General features: G+C 37.0%; 1 protein-coding gene across 1 annotated transcript in view; it reads right to left on the reverse strand.

Annotated features, from left to right (window-relative positions):
* Positions 1 to 18,167, reverse strand: part of Rubicon (run domain Beclin-1-interacting and cysteine-rich domain-containing protein rubicon) — a 178,532-nt gene that overhangs the window by 39,449 nt on the left and 120,916 nt on the right. Inside the window, exon 13 of the mRNA XM_067136464.2 lies at positions 6,262 to 6,524. Within this exon, the coding sequence (XP_066992565.2) occupies positions 6,330 to 6,524 (195 nt within the window). The 3' untranslated portion in view covers positions 6,262 to 6,329. The remainder of the gene's footprint in view (positions 1 to 6,261; positions 6,525 to 18,167) is intronic.

The raw sequence follows: 18,167 nt of genomic DNA on the forward strand, positions 1-18,167 counted from the left end.
CATCATCATTCTACATCAACAATAGTTGACGACAGTTACAGCTGCATAAGCAAGTGTTCCATAATGAAGGATGTTCCCCCAGCTCTTCAACCAACTTAAATCTACTAAGAAGTTATTCCATACTATCCTAAAACACTGCAAGATTATGTAAACTAAAACCAGCAAGTTCTAAATATTTTCACTGTCAAACGTATTTTCATTTCAACTGTGTCATATACTCTAGTTGTTTGAAACAGGGCCGAAAATTATGTTCCGTGTTCCACAAACACATGGTATTAATTCCAAATTAGATCCAGGATCTTTCTTAAAATACTAAGCATTTCAAGTCAATGTAAAATTTCAGCTGATTCATGAATCCATGTAGATGAAAGGTCCAACAAGTCTACTCCGCATCTTCAAACACACGTGCAGTGTTTTAGCCCAGATCCAAGAACTTTCATAAATGACCAAAAATTTCGTGTGATTGTGTGGTATAATAGTCAACCAGTTTTGTTTTTATATTCCAGTTGATTGTCGCAAGACCGATTGATAAGTTGGTGCCGAGTTATACAAACATACGACAGCATTTTTACTCATATAAAAGAACATTAAAGTGTCATGTGTTTCATATCAGTGTATAAAATTTCAGTTAATCTGTACATTTTCAACTACGATAGTGCATTTGTTTCCAATAGATTGAAACAAGACTAACAGTTCTATTCTGTGTTCCATGAACACACGACAATTTTTTAAAACCAAAACCAAGAACTTTTTAAATGCCAAGCAGTTTATGTCTTTGTACATTTCATTTCATTGTATATATATATATTTCATCCAATTTATTCAGATAGAAACAAGACTATCAAGCTCAAGAACATTCTTGAAGCGCCAACTGGGTCATATCATTTATAAGTGTTTCATGTCGTATGTGTATTTTTTCAACCAGTGCAAATGTTTCCAGTGTTCCGTGATCCATGAACACACGGCAGTTTAAGCCAAAACTATGTCTTTGTACATTTTATTTCAATATATATATATATATTTCATCCAGTTTATTCAGATAGAAACAAGACTATCAAGACCAAGAATATTCTTGAAGCGTGAATTGTTTCATACCGTTATAAGTGTTCATGTTGCATTTGTGTATATTTTCAAGCAGTGTATGTTTCTAGTGTTCCGTGTTCCATGAACACAAGACAGTTTAAGCCAGAACTAAGAACTTTTTAAGTTCCAGGTACAGCTTACCATGTGTACGTTACATTTTAAGGTAATGTTTCGCAACCCATTGATGTGTTTCCAGTCAATCGCCTTTAGGTATATAATTTTTTATTATGATGACTGTTATCAGATTCCCCTTGATTTGATTTTCAACAAGAACTGATGATGACTCCAAGGGAGTCGAAACCAGCCTTCTTATAAATGAATATATTTTACAATGTGTCGAATGGTGGAACATCCCTCAAACTCTATCTTATTAGTTAAATGTCAACACGGAAATGAAGATCATAACCTACGATAGCTTTTACTGTGTCATGCCAGCGCTGCTTTTGACATCCACATGGATGTAAGCCATTAATTTCAAAGGAATGAGTGAAATGGGCAACTGTTCCACGTGCATCATGCGGGACGTTACGATACCATTGGAGAAATTTTTTCCGTGTCTTCTCAACTGATGGGTGCAATGCCTATTTGCTGGCGAACAGTGTCATTTTGGACATGATGCAGGAGTGTGATGCCCATCGACCAAAAGAACAGACGCATTTCCATGGTGTGCAATTGGCACTCCATAGCTTTGTCAGCTGGTCAACATTCAACACCGTATAAAGCAACAGAATGTACTGTATACTTTGGACTTCAGATGTAGTGGCATCCTTGTTGCTCAGAACACCTGCAACTTCCCTCCATCTCATCCATTCTGCGTTCATCCTACTTCGCACTACATCGTCTATCCCACCATCAGTCTGTAGGCGAGATCCTAGATACCTGCAACTTACAGTCTTTATTACGGTCTCTCCATCAACTTCGATGTAGCTGTTGCTTGGGATAGTTTCCAGATATTTGGTCTTCTTTTTGTTCAGTCTAAAACCGCACTGAGAGAGAGACGGCTGTTCCGTTCTTCAACTTGACGCTGCAATCTTCTTCTAGTGGTATCACCAAGGGGGACATCATCAGTATATAACAGAGTCCAACGGACACTCTTCTGCAGGTCCCATGTAATTGTATTCATGATGAGGACAAAGAGCAATGGGGACAGTGCGGAACCTTGGTGTACACCGACTTTCACCGGGAAGCTCTTCAAGGTGCCGACAGCACAATATACATGACTTGCGGTGTTCGTGTATAACTTTGTGATCCAATCGATAAGCATTTCTGGTACACCATGGTCGCGATCGCGAAGTTCATACCAGATCACATGATGTGGAATGCGATCAAAATCCTTTTCATGATCAAGGAAGGCAATTTGTAGTGGCTTTTGTTTCTCTTGGTGCTTTTTGATGAGCATTCTGGTAATGAGGATTGCACTGGATGTTCCAGCACCCTTGACAAAACTGTATTAGTTGGAAATAATGCTGATGATGTCGCTCAGTCGTCAATCGAGGATTCTCTAAATATCTTCATTGTGTGAGACAGGAGGCAAATTGGACAGTCATTTACACGTTCTGCTGGATATCTTTTTGGCTTAAAGATAGACACAGTGATGTTTGTAGCCTAATCACTGGGAACAGAGCCAGAGTCAACTACGGCATTACATTCTGGAATAGGAGGATGTGCGAACTCATTGTGGAAAACTCTTCAAAGTGTTGTTGCCAACATTTGAGGGTGTCCTGTTTGTCCTGTAATCACTGACTGTCCTTATCGTCTATGCACACATAGTGATCAATATCCTGCATGCCCATTTAGACTACCAGATATAATAGGGTAATCTTCTGGGAGCACCTCAGCAGTCTTTTAGTCAATTGTTGCCCAAAAGGCATCTTTTGCACTCCTCTGGGGCAATGATTAATGATCGACAGATGAAATGAAATATTGGAGAGTGTTGCCAGAATGAAATATGACAGGGAAAACCGGAGTACCCAGAAAAAATCTGTCCCACCTCCGCTTTGTCCAGCACAAATCTCACATGGAGTGACTGGGATCTGAACAACAGAACTCAGCGATGAGAGGCTGGCGCGCTGCCGCCTGAGTCACGAAGGCTACTGTACCTCATTATCCTGTCACGTGCCTACCTCTCAGCTGTCACAAGTTCACATAGAGCTTGCTGCATTATATTTTTTACCTATTGTCAGTATTATTGTTATGGGACACGAAACAGGCGGAGTTCAAGGCCTATCGTCAGACATTGTTCAAACACACGCTCAGGCTCCCATGAAAAATAAACTTCAAACTTGCATACCAATCCCTTAACTCCAAATACTGTAAAAAAAGCTACATTGCTAACCTACAGAAAACAAATCAGTAATGAAGATCCTCAAACAATCAGTAAAATGTATAACAATATCCTAATGGGAATGGGAAATACTAAAACAAAACCTTACTACAATTAACTACCGTAAATTAAAAATTACTCAATAAACTCACTAAAATATATAGCTGTAGACGTAACAGTACACTAAATACAGGGCCAATGATCTAGATGTAACTTGAAAGTTTTTTGTCTGTCGAATGCACAAGTTAAAAATATAAATATTACACTATAACATACCAGCAAAAGAACACATTATTAATCAAAGAATAAAAATACACACATATATATTACATATCACAAAAAAAAAAAATTGTAAACTAAGTGATAACAAAATATTTAAACAAAATCGCACCAAAGTGTTCACCACAGTGCTAGTTGAGGCACATTTTCAAACAAGCAAACAAAGCCATGTGCTCTAAGCAATAAACATAATCAGCTACATGGGGCCAATTCCACAAAAGTATGGTCTTGTACATTACATTTTTTTGCTAGGGGCTTTACGTCGCACAAACACAGATAGGTCTTATGGCGACGATGGGATAGGAAAGGCCTAGGAGTTGGAAGGAAGTGGCCGTGGCCTTAATTAAGGTACAGCCCCAGCATTTGCCTGGTGTGAAAATGGGAAACCACGGAAAACCATCTTCAGGGCTGCCGATAGAGGGATTCGAACCTACTATCTCCCGGATGCAAGCTCACAGCCGCACACCTCTACGTGCACAGCCAACTCACCCGGTTGTACATTACAAGTAAATTCTGTAGTAACTAGTACAAATCACCAGATTTTGTTCCACAAAAGAATTTTCTACAGTTGTAACTTACTACTCCATACTTACAAATTACCAGTGAATTTTTATGGGTGTGTTCCACAAAAGTACTAGTACTTGTAACTTACTAGTGAACTGGGAAGTATTTTCTACCAGTGAAAGGACAATAATATATAAAGGTACTAGTGCTATTTAAATATACTTATTTCAGATACATTTTGATGAATATGTGGTCTAGCAGTAGTGACAGTGATGGCGATGAAAATGAAAACTACCGTCTGTATAGGGAAAGAATAAACTTCCAGTTTAACACTGTATTTGAATACAATGAGCATTTTAGGTTAAGCACAATACAAGTGGAAGAACTTTTGATAAATATTGGGCATAGGTTAAAACATCCTACGAACAGAAATAAATCTCTAACAGTTACTAACAACACTACATGGCAGTTCCATGGTGTTGCAGATATGCATGGGATGGCAAAACCTTCAGTCTGTAGGTCAATACATTCTGTAGTAGCTGCAATAAATTATATAAAATTTCCTCAAATTGTTTGCTGGCCTGAAAATACTGAACAAACATGTTCCAAGAAGAACATTCCTGGAACCATTAATGAGCAGAATATCTCTTACCCATGTCGAACTTTTCCCCTCAAGAGCTCCATGAGCTTTTCCCAAGTCAAATATTTCTATCCAACCATTTGTTTTGTCTTGTTTTTTCAGAATCTCGCTGAATGCACCGAAAAGAATATCTTTCCTTCTTTCTATTTCCTCCAAATGAATAACTTTGTTTCTCTTGACACCATTTTAACAATTCATGCAGAGTTTGCAATTTCGTAACAAGTTTGGCGGACAAATATCGTTATTAGTGGTATCTGATTCCTAATGACAGACCAAGGTCTGTCAGACTATCGTGAAACATATGCGAGGATCGCGGAAGAACAGAATGGGTGATAACGGAGTAATTTCCTATCATCAAAGAAATAAACTGAAAAATAACATCGTAGCATTAAGAAATTCATAGAAATATTAGAGTTCTTTGAATCTTTGCTGCATAACACCTTAAAATACGATATTATGATAAATGAGGCAAGTACAACCTAATTCAAAGAACGGAATATGAAGATAAACAGCTGATTCGTGCTATGACATCGTATGTTTATTGATATGTCATCACTTGTAAAACTTGTAACAATTCACTGGTAATATACAAGAGACTTTCAATCTTTTGTGGAACAGAAATGTACAACTCCATACATTACAAGAACCCACACTAGTAAATTGTAATGTACAAGACCATACTTTTGTGAAATAGGCCCCTGGAGTCATCTGAGCCAATCAGATTGTTTCTTTTTTCCAGCATGGTATCAAACGTTCAGTAAAAACTAGATCTGGACAGAGTTTACTTGAATCTAATTCATATGCAAGAACTGTGCATTTGTATAAACAAAGTAATTCTCTCTTACTGAAGAATAATCTAATATAAGTTTGGACCCCTTGATGATCTAAATTCTCATTTCATGAAAGAGTTGTACATTTTTTAATAATAATAATCCTGATGACCATGATGCTGCTGCTTGTGATGGCGATAATGACTTAAATCTTTGTTCCTGAGAAAATCAAGTAAGATTTGTATTCCGAAAAGTTAGTACTAAAAATGTGAAGTATGTGATTTACTCCCTCAAGTAATAACACACATTTATAATTTTACAAAAGGTGGTTACAAAAGTCATGCCATCTTTGGTGGAAGTTGTTGGCCCGTCTGCAGGGTGTAGGCACTGAAGGTGGATTTCCCTTCCTTCTACAATATAGACAATTTTCATAAGGAAATCCTACTGTTGCAATTTAAGAGTATACTACATCCTACATAATGGGTACAATTTTAAAAATGAAATAAAATTTAACTAAAGGAGCCTTTGAATTATAAACAATGTCTAAACAGGAAAACCTACTCTAGTAAATAGAAGTAACTTCCACTTATGACCAAATTAGACCAAAGGACAAAAGCCAATAAGTTCATAAAATAACATATTTACAAGGATGATTACCCTACCTTATGATATAATCAATCTTTGGTTCAATTTCAATATCACAGACAAGTGCATCAAAAGTAGCCCAGTGTCACAGCTCCTCTTCTGAACGGCTTGTTCGCCGTGCAGTCAGCCGTCTACAACGAGGGCAAGGCGAAGGTGTCCAGCAAGCTGCGTGGAAACATGCCCCACATGTCGGACAACGCGTCACTTTGGTCAGCTGCCAGGGAAAGATCACTTCTTGGGAGGTACACAGCTCACATACAAATCCTCTCGCTGAACAGAGCTGTAAAACAAAATACTATATTTAATACATCAAATTTTCATATAACATTGTGCTTTACATGCCATTTTTCAGTACTAGGTTCTCAATAAATAACTGTACACTTTTTTCACTATAGAAGGAAATGTGAAACTTTGAGTTTAAACTGTACATACATGCATATGGGTAAAAATTATCCAAGTGTATCTGAAATGTCATGACTTTGAATCAGCTGCATGGCTGTTAGTTCCACTCATAGTGTGAGAAAAACATAGACTGGGCAAAAAACTTAATTCGTTTCAGAATGCCACTGTTGTTTATTGTTTACTACTTTGTTTTTACCAAAGACTTTAATATTACTTATCTAGACTCACAGAGCGCGCTGATGCTATGTGGAATATTGAACACTTTCGCGCATCACCATGTTGCGGGCACTTCAGCTTCGAATGCATGGGTAGCACGTGATAATGTTTACAGTCCCGTGCACGTTTTCCATTTTAATCATGGTTAGTGGATCTGTTGTAGTATTATATGTGACGGAGTGATAATATATTGTCAAACATTTTCAAGAAATGTGGGAGTTGATACATTACGGTAGTTAAACTGATCGGCAATATTAGGCATAAAGTTAGGCCTTACGTGTGGAATAGAAAGGTATTCACGAATGTAAATTCGTGTGCAACCTTAATTTGTACAGATTGTTATCAGAAGGTATCTGGTATTTCTTTTTGCATGCGAGTAGAAATTGAACTGTTATAAAATAACTTTCAATTACCATAATCGAGAACTAAACAGGTTATAGGGTGGATGATTCAGAGAGCAGGAGGACACGAAATTTAGAATTTTTAGGCTTCTTCTTGTTTGCCCTTTTCCGATTCATCGGGGATAATTGCTTAGAACTAAACAGCTGTTCTGGAAAAGACTACGTGATTTTCATAAAGACTGTGTAGACCTACCGTTATTACAAATTTGATAAACTTGGGCCTAGAATCCGTAAGACATGAATGATAAAGCTTGATATAACGCTTTTAATATTAGGGTTAAGTACTGCTTCAAATTATCTGAAAAATGATTTATTAGTACCGTATGTCTTAAGTTCTTAATTTTTTTTTTTACACTTGCTTTATAATAAATGAATACAATTGTTAATACGCTATTCCACAAACATTTGACAATGAAAATAAAAAGGAAAATCCACAGCCTGTTTCCAGTCATTCGACCAGGTCAGGAATGGAATGGAATGACAATATAACGTCTAAATAAAGCTCATTATAAACTTGTCAATCCTAGTCTGTATTAGAAAACCCTAATCAAAACAACTGTTTAACTATGACATTAATCTTCTTGCAAGTGTTTTACATTCAACTTCATTTTTTCTGGTGTAAATCATGGTGCCCATCTTCGAGAAAAATTAGAATGCACTTTCAATATTTATTTGTGCTCAGATAATGTTAATTCAGATTGAGTTTGTAAAAACAGTAATGCGGGTATTTAAAAAGATAATATTATGAGGAGGATTTCACATCTTAAATTATAACTTTCTTACTTAAGCCTAAACGACTCAGAGAAACTTAGACTAACCCTAGACATTTATTTAATTTTAAGATATACACAATAGAGGCAGACTAGCGCCAGTGTAAGGAATGTCAGGCAGCATTTACCTAAGTGCAAATCACATAGAAATGACAATTTAACTTCTACTAATCCAATTACGTTATTTCATATCCAAACCAACCCCCTTGGCCTACGAAGCGACCGCTGCTCAGCCTGAAGGCCTGCACGAGGTGTCGTGTGGTCAGTACGACGAATCCTCTCGGCCGTCATCTCACCGTCAGATAGTTCCGCAATTGTAATCACGTAGACTGAGTGGAATTCGAACCAGCTCTCAGGTCCATGTAAAAATCTCTGACCTGACCGGGGATTGTATCCTGGGCCACAGGGTAAGAGGTAGACACGCTACCCCTACACAGCGGAGCCGGCATTTCATATTCATAAAACGACAAGAAATGTATCTGATCGTTTTAGAAAGATTTCTGCAGTCATGTACATTTTTTAAACAAAATGTTCAGAGAATTGAGTAAAACTTGCTGTAATGACTTATAAAAGAGAAATCATAAGCTATGTGCCTGTCATAGAAAGATTTTATTTCACAGGTTTCCTTTTTGCTGATATTGAAGATTATTGCTATCAGAAATATTTAATGTGCCCTCCAGTCTGCTAAGAGACAGGCAATTTTTATCTCATGATATGTAATCATACTTAAGTTGTAGACTGCTGTCATTTGAACATGACTTCGTATTTTCAATAAATCAAAAGTGTAGAGCCTAGGTTTCAATTACATGTATCTGTTCTGAATATTCAAACAAAACAGTTACAACATGACCCTTATATTAAAATGAGCGACATTATCATTTATGAGGTACCCGTAGGCCTGTATACTGTTTTTTCTGTTTTCGGGGAATGTGTTTATTTATATATTTATTTTTGTAGTAGTGTATTTTTCAGTCTTATTCAGTCTCCGTCTTTTGACTTAAAGGAAGAAATTCTTCAGTCTTCAAATTCAACATGCCACCCCACCTAAAGAAGATAGTCTTTGACCAGAGTGTTCTCCCCGTACTGACTTACGGTTGTGAAACCTGGACATTGAGCGAGTTTGTTAAGCAAAAACTCAGAACAACCCAAAGAGCTATGGAACGGTTCATGCTAGGCTTGACGAAGAAAGACAGGAAGAGAGCAGATTACATCAGGTCAGTCACAAAGGTCAGTGACATTTTAGAAAGGGTATTTACCCTAAAATGGCAGTGGGCAGGCCATGTTGCTCAGAGAACTGATGGTAGGTGGACAAAGCTTGTGCTTGAGTGGTGTCCGAAAGATCCATCTCAGACCAAGGGGAAGACCACCGGACAGATGGGATAAAGACATCCGGAAGATTACTGGGATCAATTGGCAGAACATCGCTCAAGACCGTCCCAGATGGAGAGACCTCATGAAAACCTACCTTGCTTCGGACTTAAAGAGGCCACATCGTAAAAACGATTGAATATGGCTGATAGTGATAGTGATTCAGTCTCCTACAGGTTTTTTAAATTTTTTTTTTGTGCGCCACCTATGGGCTATCCAAAGGATTTGTGTAGATTGTTCAGTTTTTTTTACACAGAAGTACCTTTTAATATTACCACAGTCTTGATATGTATATTTATTGCGTGTGTACACGGTAGTTGGTATAGGCTGTCATTAATTTACTAGGGCGGGTGTTTTCATATGTGCGAAAGTTCATGCATGAATTCTATACGATCTCGTCAAGCTGAGGAGCGCCCGCAACATGGCGGTACACGCATGGACATGACTTCCCCTGTCATACGCTTCTGCGCAGCCAGCGGTGTGGGGCCTTGGTTTTTACAGACCAACAGTGCAGTTAGTTATATTAAGACAAGTGTACTTTATAGTATGTGTATGTTTTTTCGGCAAGTTCAATTGAAACTTTAGTGAATTTCATAAACTGAAGATTATTGCTCTCTGAGACAGAACAAAATTATAAACAGGCTAGATGATCCCAAGGAATATTGCAACACTGAGGCGAGTGATGACTCAGAAATTGACAATATCAAAGAAATCATGATTCAGAAAGCACAAGAGAGTAGTGACTCTAGTGACTGTGAAAGTGTAGATATGGGTGCCAATGAAACTGATAATGAAGATATCCTGTTTTATGAAGGCTATGGTGAGATGAAATAGTACGATGACCTAGCCCTGAAAAACATTAGAACTAGGGCTCAAAACATTATTAAACACTTAGAAGGCCAAAAAAGGATTGGGCACGATCTGTACAAATTCCAACTGAGCATTTATCCTGCTAATGGATGACACAATTATAAATCTGATCGTGAGATACATGAAAGTATATTGAAAAATTAAAAGACCAATTTTCTCATGGTCGTGATGTGACACAGACTACCAGGAGTGAAGTGAAACCTCTTTATGGATTACTTTATTATGCTGGAAAGTTGCTTTCTGCACTTCTATACATACAACTTCTGGGCAACTGATGGCAAGAGAATAGACATATTTATTCCTTCCATGTCCAGAAAGAGATTTTTTTAAATTTCTGCTCAAGAGCATTAGGTTTCATGATATTCACAAACATTCAGAATGAAGAAAGTTCGACAAGTTGTCTCCATTAAGAGATAAGAATTTCATATTGTTCCATATTGAAGTGAGTTCACTAATATGTAAACTTACATTTCTTTTTTTTTTTTAATAGTATTGAAAGGTTGAACCATTTTACACTTTCTTTTAACTTACTGGTGAAGTTTTCTCCAATCAGAGAAATTATTAAGTGTTCAATGCAAAGATAAATAATATACAATTGGAGAATATGCCCCACTGGATGAAAAATTACAGCCATTCATAAGACTGTGCAGTTTCAGGCAATATATTAAGAGTAAAGCAACAAAGTATGGCATATGGATATTTATCCTAGCTTGTGCAGATATTTTACACAAGAAATATGCAAACATATGCTGGATTACAGCCTAAGGGAGCCTTTAGATGTGATAATAATAGTCGTCCTTAGTAATTAGGTTCATAGAACTGATCAACAAACCAGAGGAAACTTGACTGGATAATTGGTGCATGAGCATACCATTAATAACAGATTTTATTAAAAAATTAAGTTTCCAAAAGGAAACCATCATTTAATTTCATTGTTGCAAATGTAAAGATACATACAGTACTTTCCCTAGTGCATCGTCACTGCACTGTCCTATATAGGAGACTTGCAGTGGTGGTTCAACAAAGTACTAGCCACCAGCATCTTCGAAAGGTGTCACAATCCAACTGAAAAGCCCACTGCTACAATGGGGCGAAACACTGGTATGTAATTTCACGACTGAAAAGGCCTGTAGAGCTTGAATGTTTTTAACATATTTACTTATAAATCACTGCATCACATGTGCAAGTACAGGATGGAAGAACAAAACAGAAATTTCACCTGAATTTGTGAATATTAAGGAAAAAGAAGTTTGTTCCTTCAAGTTTGGATTCACTAAGCACGTAACTCTTACATCCCAATTAAAGGGCAGAGTGGTTCTCCTAACGTCCACCGAGGAAGCGTCTGGAGCCAAGAAGAAGCCAGAAATGATGACATTGTACAATAGACCTGGGAGTGTCCAAGGACTTTTGTTCGGTTTGCCTGATGCAGGTTTTTCTACTTGCTGCCTGTCCAACCTGCATGTCTGGATGTGGGATGACGATGATAATGAGGTAAGGTGAGGGTGAAAGCTAGTGTCGACACATATCCTACTCTTGTCAAGAAACACCAAGGAGTCTGCTCAAGGTAGACAGAAAAATCACCATCAACAGCATCACATTATGCTCTCACTCCATACAAACACTGCAGAGAAGTTTGTAATAGAATACAGCTTTTGGCATGTAATCTTATGATTATAAATTGTATACCACCTCCTCTCCTACTCTGCTGGCCAAAATTCTGATGAACACTTTTTCAACCAACCGGACTTGAACCAGCCAACCATGGTGTCAGACCATATAGACTTGACGCCTTAACAATCACGGCCACCAGGTGGACTACTTCAAAATTATTACAACTGATTTGGTATATAAATGTATCACCATTTACATGGTTTTCAATAATTACGATTTAGAATTAGAGGATTTTATCTTGTGGGTAATATTCACCCATCCAGCATCCACGCGTTTTGCCTGCGCGTCCTGCCAGGTTAAGAGAAAATACAGCTCAGTACATGAATAGCCAATTGCAATACAATTAGGGCCAATTGCAGAAACTTTTAAACCTTAGACAATGTTTACCTAAACAACATCTAAGTAGAGCACAATCTAACACTGCATAAACAATGTTCAGCCAGTGTTTAGCTAGATGTCGTTTAAAGTTTCAATATTCATTCGAATATAGAAACAGAAGTATCTTCCACGCAAATGCTTGCTTGTTGCAACCAATGAAATTTGTCGGTGCGTGCGCCAAACTTTAGTCAGCTGTCGTTTTCCTACACATCACTTATTCTCTTTGCTACATGTTACTCAAATATGGCTAAGCATAAGCATGACTTTCCCACAGATAAGAATATCACTTTCGGAGGAAATAAAATCTCATAATATTATCAACAATAAAGGGACACGCCACCGTACGAGTAAGTGTAGCTTTGATTATAGTGTTGTTACGGTGAGTGTAATCTAAATAGCTTCTGCGAAGGGAAGATGAAACTATATTACAGTGCAACTGAATGTGTTGTCTGGGCCATATAGATGTAGCTTGATTTTAGAGATCATACGTTCGAAACACAGCATTGGTAGCCAGAAGTTTGTTTCCCATAGTTTCCCCGTTTATACATCAGGCAAATACTGGGACGGTTACTATGGCTACAGCTCTTCCCTCCCAGTCCTTGTCTTTTCCTATCTCATAGTTGCTGAAAACTTACCTGAATTATCACGACGATTACCCGCAAAAAACCCACACACACAACCTATATTTTTTGTGTCACCAGTAAATATAATAACTGAATCCCTTCCAGTTGACGTATGTGACAACCCTCTGACAATCGGGCGATATGGATGTATAGCACTTGTGTCATACGATTCATGGTACATAACCTCTTTATTGCGATTCACTCCTCAAATTTGAGGTTAAACAGTGTTCTCGGCAGTGTTTAAGCATGGCCGGTTGAACATCGGTTTTAAACAGTGTCTAAGTGATAAATATTGTCTTTGCAATGCGGCAGTAGTACTTGGACATTGTTTAACCGTAAACATGGTCTAAATACTGTTTCTGCAATCGACCCTTAATCTGTATATCACACATACAAATTCAAAATTCAAATGCCCTAATTCTATTTTGGTTAAATCAGCAGAAATGTTAAAACAAGGCACGCACACTGAACAAACCGGAGAACTCAATCATAATACAGATTTTTCATTTGCTAACAAATGAAACTGAACACAGTATTCCTAAGGGACTCACCTGTAACACTGTGTTGTTGTTGTTGTAATAATAATAATAATAATAATAATAATAATAATAATAATAATAATACCATGTGCTGGCATTTTAATTTGATGCCAACTAGGATGCTTGACATGGCCAAGTTCTTAATTTACTGTATTTTGTCAGGCAAACATCATCAAGCATGTCACCAGAGATATTTTACATGTCTACATTGAATGACATGGAGTGTCCTTTGTAAATCTAGAACCTGACCTGGTAAGACTGGATAGAGGAAGACAATCCCATCCTTATGATTATTATAGATCTGGAAGAAGAATTTTGTAACTATTGGGTGAGTATACAAGGATAACTTAATTTCCAGTTCTTTGTAAACTAAGAATCCATGCACAATACTTTTAAAGGCTTCTCAAGTTGGTTGATGTGTAAAAGGGCCAGAAAAATTTTGCTTCGATCAACCAGATGACTGTGTTCCAGGGTTTCACTTGGAGACCAGTCTTTTCTGTTGCAGAGTGAGGATCAAGCCTGACTGTCCCACTCACATGGGAAACAGTAGCACTGGGTGTACTCCAACTGCATGCCTAATGCAATTACTTTCAGGTTGTCACAGATCTGGTGTTGGTGCTCTTTGTACTTAATCGATTCCAGAAATATTCTCATACTGTTATATGTTTCCTTCATATGGACAGCAAGATCTACAGATAATGAAGGAAGAGAATTACCACTGTGCAGCAAAACAGCTTTTAAACTAAGCTTTGATGATTCTATGAATAGCCTCCAGCCCTGTGGCTTGGGCTTCACATTCAATGCTGTCACTCAAACGATTAACGTCATAGCAGGCAACTAGGTTATGACTTTCGTTCTGAAAATATGGAAACAAATCTTTCTGCCAACTCCTGTACACTGAAATTTAATATTATATTCTAGAATATTCTACTATTTGAGCATAGAACCCAGAAGCTCAGCTTTGTCTTTTGACTGATCCAGCTCAAATCAGATCACTTAGATTGATTTAATTACACTGTTTACGCCCACATTGGAGCACCAAAATCAAACCTTATACAATGAAGTCTTCAAAGAATAAGTTCAGCTTTCACCACGACAACTTTTTCCTTTCCCAAAACTTCTTCATTCTGGATGATATTGCGGCCCGTTCTTCTGCCGCATATTGCTTACGCTGCGATATTTTTAGTGGTAGTCTTCTGTACTTCTTATTTAGAATCTGTTTCTCTTCTCTGTTTTCAATTTGATCTTTAGTAATTTTCAATTCATTCTGTAAACCACGTGTTTTTTGTTTTACTATTTCCAAAAGAAATCAAAAAGTTGTTTCAGGAATCTAGTACTTGCTTGACGTCCCACTAACTACTTTTACACTTTTCTGAGATGCCCAGATCACTTAGTCCACCTTCGGTAAGTTTAAGTGATTTATCCAGCGATTCAAGTGCAAAATCAGAATCCTGTGATGCCGAAGTCTCACAGAGTATAGGTAGGATGCCTCTTCCATTCTGTCTTCATATTCATCTAAGTGCAAATTGTAATCCTCTGGAAGACTGATTGTCCCCATGTGACACTTGTTGGATAGCTGACATGATGATGATGATGATGATGATAATATTTACTTTCAATACAAACACATCTCCATCATTAGTTGGAGTAAAAATAGTCAAACATGTTTTGATTCGTTTGAGCCATCTTCAGTGCAAAAAGGGGGTTAAAGTTATAACAGATGTTAAAAGTGTGTTAAAACATGAAAGAATGAAAAACAAAAGAGGCATGACAGAAATAAAAAACAATTCAATATATTGTAACCATATCGGTAATACATATAAGTAAGTGGCAATTGATTGAGGGAATGGAGACATTTTTTTTAGCTTCTTTGTCCACGTGGAAGTTAGGCTGCATCTGATTTCGCAACAGTTCCGACTGGTGGTGCCGACTTAAGTATGCCATAGCTTGAAAAATCCCCAGAGAGAGAACGCTAGCTAAGAAAAGGATAAGGAGGGAAGACACATTTTGATAACTCCACCCACTAAATATGGCCAAAATACCGTAATGCCAACGTGCTAGCTTGATTTGAGATGGAATATTTATATTTAAAGCAATAAACTTCATGGTTGGGTTCCGTATTGAGTTAAGACTTAACTTAAAATGAATACAAGATTTATTGCTCCACCTCCTCAATACTTAAAATCATACAACGTTTAACAAAACATCACAATATGATAGTGTCAGGTACTAGTTTCGGTCCATATCCCGGACCATCATCAGCCAAGTCGAAATTGCAAGTAAAAGACATAAACTAAATTAATGTGGATGAACATGAGAATGGATGGTAGTGGAATGACATACAAGTAAAAACCTTATACATAAGTTACAATAAATGTGATCAGAATGTTAAAATTAACAAATGAATAAAATAATTGTGATGTTGTTTAAAATTTCTTGATGCCAAAGTCTAGGTTGACGGTTGGACTCATGTTGCACATTTGAATTCAAGTGAAGTCTTAGTTTTCTGGAAAGTTCTGGGGGCAAGTTCCATGATGGCGCAGAGGGAATTGTCCAATATGACCAATATAGACTTGACGAATTGAGAAAGCTGGACTTGTTCTATGTAGCTTAAGCAAATGCTGTGTTTAAAGGAAGTCTCAATTCAGTCGGAACCTAAAGAACCTGAAGAACAAGAACTTACTTTACATAATAAATTGGCAAAACTAAAGAAATCCAAATCGCAGGACCATAGAATTAAACGCAATAATAGACCAGCAAATGACTGTAACCAATTCCATTCACCCGTAATCAATCTATCACATACTCCCTTAAATGCAAATGAAGAAATAATTTTAGCCAAGGGCCCAAAACATAATTGGCCCGATTCGAACACAACCAACTCAATCATCACAATGATAACAGAATCGGAACTGGCCATTTCTAAAACACCATCAGACACACAGGACGAACTAAGATACGAAATCAAAGAGAAGCTTAACAACTTCCTCTCTCGTATGAACTCACCTAATTTTCCCAATTCTAACAACAAGAACATACAAACTGACCTAAAACTCCTACATGCCCTGAAAAAGAAAATCAAAGATAACGACTTAATCGTAACCAAGGCTGACAAAGGTAACACGACGGTCATCATAGATAAGAATGAATATATCAGCAAAACATTCGATTTCTTTAAAGATAGTTCCTTCTCTATAGTTAAAAAAGATCCCACACAAAAAATCCAGAGACTCCTAAAATAAACCTTAAAAAATTCTTCCTTTCTGTTCACTGAACATGAAAAAAGCCAGTTCATTAATATGAACCCCGGACTTCCCACGGCTAGAGCACTCCCTAAAATTCATAAAGCCGGTATACCCATTCGCCCAATTATCAACTTCAGACCGAGTCCCCTTTATAAAACTACGCAATTTATCCAAAAGTTTCTAAGTAAAAATTACCTTTTTTCATCTAAGAAGTCTGTTAGAAACTCCTTCGAATTAATAGACAAACTCAATAACTTCAATATGCGACCTGACTATTCACTCCATTTTTTCGATATTAATAATATGTACCCCAGTATACCAATTTCTAAATTAATTCCCATTATCAAAAATAATCTACAAAAAAAAAAAAAAAACGGTCTCCTAAGTAAACTGGAAAACCAAGACTTTATCACACTGCTTAAATTGGTAGTTAACAACAACTTTTTTTACGTTTAATGGTACTATTTACCAACAAAACAGTCTAGCAATGGGTTCACCGGCTTCCAGGATTCTCGCGGAAATCTATCTAGATTTTCTCAAGAATACAAAAATCAACAATAAATTTGATAACATCCTCTTTTGGGCTAGATACGTCGACGATGTCCTTGTAGTTATTAACGAGAATCTACAAGACGCTAATACTACACTTCAAACATTAAATAACATTGATCCTTACATTAAGTTCACTTTGGAGTCAGAAATAGATCAAAAAATCAATTTTTTGGATCTCACCATTACTAGACAACAGGAATCCCTAACCTACAAGATATTTAGAAAACCCACTCAATCGGCCTTCAAAATTCGACAAGATTCATTTCATCCCTTCCCCCACAAAAAAGCAACTTATAACAGTCTCATACATAGAGCATTTAACGTACCCATGAACAAAAAAGATCTTCACATGGAACTGAATACTATCCGTCACATCGCTAAATTCAACGGCTACAATAATCAGTTCATAGAAAATATCATTAGTAAACACAAATTCTGACCTAAGACCACACTTAAAAAAGAACCTTCTAAACACGACTCTATCTCCACTTTTACCTATGTCAATGGAATTCACATAATTACTAATGTTTTAAAGAAAAAAGGCATGAAAATAGCCTTCAAAACCAGCAACAACAATATGCAAATATTACATAACACTTCACATATTAATAAAATAAACAGATACTCAAAATCAGGGGTCTACAGAATCAGATGTAGCACATGTTCAAATATTTCTTACATAGGGCAGACCGGTAGGAGTTTCAATATCAGATACTCTGAGCATTTTCAGTTTTCAGCCATCGGCCAACATATGGTCGATTATAACCATAGTTTCACGAACATTGAAACAAACATGGACATACTCGAAATAGCTAAAAAAGGGACCTCTACTCAACATAATTGAGAGCTTTTACATACATTTGGATCAATATTTCAATGCCAACTACA

The sequence above is a fragment of the Anabrus simplex genome, chromosome 1, assembly GCF_040414725.1.
Source record: "Anabrus simplex isolate iqAnaSimp1 chromosome 1, ASM4041472v1, whole genome shotgun sequence".
Classification (NCBI taxonomy): domain Eukaryota; kingdom Metazoa; phylum Arthropoda; class Insecta; order Orthoptera; family Tettigoniidae; genus Anabrus; species Anabrus simplex.